A 5,147-nucleotide genomic window follows, 5' to 3' on the forward strand; every position below is an offset into this window, starting at 1 on the left:
TTTGGACCCCTGAGGCTTCACCGAAGCCATTTTTAGTCCAAAGAAAATGAAAATGTGCGTGTGTGTTCCCTGCTTAGACTAGTTGATTGTTGATAAAAATGGTAAAAAATGAGTCCTTTCAGTTTCAGTACTCCATTCCTTTCCTACTTAAAACTGGATGAGCTTGAAGTTTCCCATTTTAGGTTAACCGTAGTCTCTTTATACAGATGTATCTAAATGCCAGGCAACGGCTTACTTGTATGCTTGGGGAGAATAGACTTTGTTCCAAAGAGTTGGTAGATTTTTTTGGAGGAAGAATTACTTCATGTTGTCTCTCTTAGATTTAGTTGACAAATGAATAGACAAATTTTTGGCAATTCTTTTTTTCTTTCTCTCGTTTAATTATTTCTGCTACTTGTTTCCAAGACACATGCATCACACACTAGGCATAGTTGTGTAGTTACAGCAGTGATGAAGCAGTGATTGATAGGCTTATTCAGGAAACAATTCATTGGGACTTCGCACTGAAATCTGTTATTGATAATGCAGAGCTGCTAATCTTCTCTTCTCCTCAACTGCCACTACTATTCCAGAGTAAGCTAGGAAGTAGGAACCTTATTATTATCTTCCCATTGATTGGCAAGTTTTAACAACTTATTGGTGCACAGGATTTAATACGGATTATTATCTCTCGGGTGTATTTAACTTGCTTCCCCCACAGCCAGCTGATCATATATATGTTGACACAAAAAAGCAATAGGTGTACCATCGCACCTACATCAGGAAGTAATTTTGGCAGCGAAAAAGAGTGGGATCTAATTTAAGACCTAAAGGCAGCAAGGCCCTAGAAAACCATTAAGCATGAAAGGCATGGTCTGGTTTCCCTTTTTCTCCTCTGCATCCCTTTGCATCAGAAAGCCATGTCTTGTGGCTTTGTTTGTTATTTCTTGTATTCACTTCTGATGTTGTTGAGATAGCTGTTGTGTTGATGAACAGGACCTGGAGAAGCAAACATGCGTATGAAGGCAAGGAAAAGCAACATACACAATAAGTGGTGGAAACACCGAACAAATAGGAAGAACAGGAAAGTAAGGATGGACATGAAAAAAGGGTGGTGAACATGGAAACTTTGTGATGTCGTTTTCATGACAGACAGAGTTGGAGAACCATAACTGCATTCCTTTCCATGCCAGCAAGTAAATGAAAATTTTGAGGGCGTTCAAAACTGTTTCAAGAGTCACAAGTGTGGTGTCAAAATCACTCTGAAACACTTGTGCACTGGAGGCACCACCATACTTGGCCGACTTCTCGGGTTTACCCAAGGCCTTTTTTTTTGGTCAAACACTAAAATTTGTATTAATTGAAAGCAGACAAACCAAGGGACCTGGACAATAACAATGATAAATGGAGGTGAAACATTCCACCAAGACGGAACCAAGGAGGGTTTACCCAAGGCCTTGAATATTGGAATCAAGCATCAAGAGTCTCTATCGAGTAGTGTGTTGGGGAATCAGTTGGACTTGGTTGGGACTTGTCGGTCTTGAGTGGACATAGTTAAAATACCCCTTCAGAAAATGGGTTGGTTTAGAACTATTTATGTTTGAATTCTATCAATTCGTCTTATTTGTGATTAGACCCCTAAATGGATAGTCAAAATCTGCCTCTGCATTTGTATTTCTATTCATTTGAAGTCGTTCGTATCCAAACAAAATTTTACTCGATAAATATTTGTATCTATTCACTAAGCAACCAAATTTAGATTTAGATAATTGCTTATCAAATCAAATAATATCCGAATAGAGTAAAGTATTCAACATTTTTTTTCTCTAAAAATGGATGATAATCAATTTTGAAAACCGAATAATTGGAAATCGAAAGTTATTCGACTAGAATAAAATATCAAACAATTTTCTCCAAAAAAGGGTTGACAATTAGAAACTGATAATCGGAAAAAAAATGACAATCACCAATCAATAATTAGATAGTTTATCGAATGTCCGATAAAGCTCCGGTTTCGAATTCCGATGCTTTCTCTAAATTTCTGTCGAATTCAAATAACAATTTTACTAATCAAATTTGGATTCGAATACTGGTATATTCGAGTCGAATCTAATTTGTTTTACAGGCCTAGTTGTAGCACTATCTAAGCGGTCTAAAAAGTGTTGGACAGTATCCAAAATCTAGGTGGCACGAATAAAGAACAAAACGCCTTGACATAGCTGGAATGGGGAAATCAGGCTAATTAACTACTGGTCCAAGTCCAACTCACATTTGGGTCTTCATCATGATGATGACGATGATGAGGACGACTCAAGGCATGAATCATGATCCAATTGCCTACCTGCTAGACAATCTAAGATTACAATTCCAGATGCACATTTAGATTCAAAGAAAAGACAGGGTCAGTCAAATTAGGGGTTCCGAGATGGAGTTCCAAAAAAAAAAAAAAAACACATGTAAGTTGTAACCCACACGGAATTGCCTTTGCCGTTTACGGTTTTACCCCCTCCCACGCCACCACAAATAGGCGTTGCTTCTCCTAATTGTACACATTATTAAAATATTATCAAAATAAACCCTTCATTAGCTGCTTTTTCTTAATTGGACGCAGTCCTTAACAACCATTGTATTAACTTTTGACATTAAGAAATGAATGACCTAATCGTGATTAAACAACTACCAAATTGACTTAATATTTTTTTTTTTTTGTTCTCTTTCCTTTCCTTTGTTGACTCGTACATTTACAAAACTACCCCTTAAAACTTAGAATAAAAGGCAAAACATAATACAGAGTGGTTATCTGCAATCAAGGAAGTATCAAAGCTGCAGGCATACCTACGGACTTTGAAAATAATTGAGAATTTATAAAAAGAAAAAAAAAATGAATAAATACAATTGGAAAATGGGAAGTGCGTTGTTGCAGTTGCATATTACTATGCCCACAGTTCTTCTGGACCACAAAATTGGTATCAGAGGAAGAAGGAAGAATTGACTTGTGGCCTTATCTGCCCATCGGATGGCCCATCAAATTTAAAGCCCACTGAAAGCCCTCCAACTGGACCACTAACCTCCCTCTCTCTGTGTATCTCATGTCCTCCACACAATGGCTCAACCACACTCTCTTCTGGATCCAAAAGAAAAAGAAAAACTGGACACCACTTTGAGTTAAAACTTTCTTCTTCACTCTTTTCACTCCACTCAATTGCCCTTTTAATCCCATTGTCTGTCTCGGTCGAAGTCGAAATTATTGAAGAGGTCCATATATGGTGTAGGAGAAGGTAAAGTAGCTGAAGAAAAGAAAGCTGCAGTAGGACTTGGAACCAAGGTGCCCTCTATATAATTCCTATTAAATTGGAACATGGGGCTTAGATCTTGCAAGAATCCGAGTGAATTTGGGTCAGGTAGGGTTGGAGAGAAGAAGCTGGGAGAGATTGGAGGCAGAGATGATGGCAGAGGTGATAGTATCCCTCCCGTCGTCCTCTCCACTGTTGCTCCACCGTTAATCTCTAGACCTTCCAATCCCACCTCGGTATTCTTTCTAGATTTCTCCAATTCGGTAGGGCTGTTACTGTTATTAGCCTTTTCTATGGTGGCGAAACGCGCCGCCGGCGAAAGAACAACATTAGCACCACTAGCATCAATATAAGAAGATGATGATGATGAGACGGTAGGAGATGAATTAGGGCCAGTGAGTCGTTGGACTAGTGTCATGAAGTCACTAGCGGTTGTGTGAATTACCTTTGGGGAGACGGTGTAGATTATCACCGGTTGCCGTTGCTGTGGCTCTGCCGCCTGCGGTGGCGGGTGTGGCTGAGGCTGAAGCTGAGGCTGATGCGGAGGCGGTCGAAGATGCTGAGATGCTTGTTGCGGCGCCAGCGGTGGTTTCTTGATCTTGCGGGAATCTTTGCTAACTTTGAGCGGTGCCGGCCGAGGGCCTTGGAGTTGAAGCTCCTTCCGCGGCGGTGACGGTCTGCCGGTCGGGAAATCTGAAGGGTCCATGGTGGAGATTTGAGTACTGGATCAAAACTGACTCTTCCTTCAATAATAAAGATCGAAAAGGAAAGGCGTCGTTGGTGTAGGTTTCAATTTTTGAAACCAAAGAAAGAAGGGAAAACCATGAGAGGGTCCGAGGGAAGTCTGCATAATCCATCTTCCTTCTTATTTCCTAATCGATTTATACTGAAAGTTAATAGCTAGAAAAGTCAATGCACAGAGCGTAAATGACGAAAGGACAGGAAAGAGACAGGAAGTAAGGAAGAAGGGAGGATTTTGAGATTTAGGGGGAAAAAAAAGAAGAAAAAGGAAAAACTAAAATAAATATTTGAGGATAAATAATTAAAATAAAAAAAATCTCTGTCAGTCTGTGTTTGGATTTGCCCACTTGTCATTTGTAAACACTTTTGAGACAGGTGGGTCGGTGGGTCGTGGGTGTAGGTAGGCGGGTTTCACATTTCTATGTGCTTTTTTAATCTAGCCACGTCAGACAGATGACTACGGACATAACACATATTGTCCACGAAAGCTCTTACCTGGAGGAGTGAGAGTTTTGAGTCTTTTGATTAATTTTAATGATTTTTCATGATTTATTAATGGGGTATGCCAGCTGGCAGCCGCACGCACCTACGATGCTATGAGGCAGGAGGGTGGGACCGTGGGATAGGCTGGGGCTGGGGCAGGGAGGTCATTCCATTTCATAAGCAAGTGCAGCGGGAGTGCCGAGTGCCTACGTATCAGTCTTTGTTTTAGGAAGAGGATCAATTTTCCTTTGACTATTCAACTCCATTTCAAAACTATTGATTATTGCGGCTCCATACACGTTCAGATTGAAAATAACCATATTATTAGTTAATAACTGAGGCCTGAGGGCCCAAAGCTTCTACGGCTCTATTGTCACCCAAATGCGCAACCCTAAATTAAAGAAAAATGTAATTTAGCGTTACACGTTTCGATTATGTCATATATAATTTCCACTTTAGATATTTTTGTTTTCATGCTTTACATTTTTTTAAATGTAAAATTTTATATATATTAAAAAAAATTAAATATTTTTTCTATAAAAATTGAACATTTTCTTTTTATAAATCATCTAAATTAAGTTTTATATTTTCATCTAAACAAATACAGTCAATATAGAACTAATAAGATTCATGCCTCTCAGTAGAGAAGTC

At 39.2% G+C, this 5,147-nt stretch overlaps 1 protein-coding gene across 1 annotated transcript; it reads right to left on the bottom strand.

Moving 5' to 3' along the window:
- On the bottom strand, nt 1-4,152 carry LOC149008788 (protein MKS1-like). Its single transcript, XM_089164230.1, has one exon. It carries the CDS (start codon nt 3,976-3,978, stop codon nt 3,190-3,192), a length of 789 nt encoding a protein of 262 aa, XP_089020356.1. The 5' UTR covers nt 3,979-4,152; the 3' UTR covers nt 1-3,189.
- Between the last annotated feature and the right edge of the window lie 995 nt (nt 4,153-5,147).

This window comes from Hakea prostrata, chromosome 7 (genome assembly GCF_041222555.1).
Source record: "Hakea prostrata isolate BN-2017 chromosome 7, UWA_Hpros_2, whole genome shotgun sequence".
In the NCBI taxonomy this organism is placed as follows: Eukaryota; Viridiplantae; Streptophyta; class Magnoliopsida; order Proteales; family Proteaceae; genus Hakea; species Hakea prostrata.

Bases quoted from the DNA above. Each gene is read 5' to 3' on its own strand.
- LOC149008788 (XM_089164230.1), bottom strand. From the start codon at position 3,978: ATGGACCCTTCAGATTTCCCGACCGGCAGACCGTCACCGCCGCGGAAG.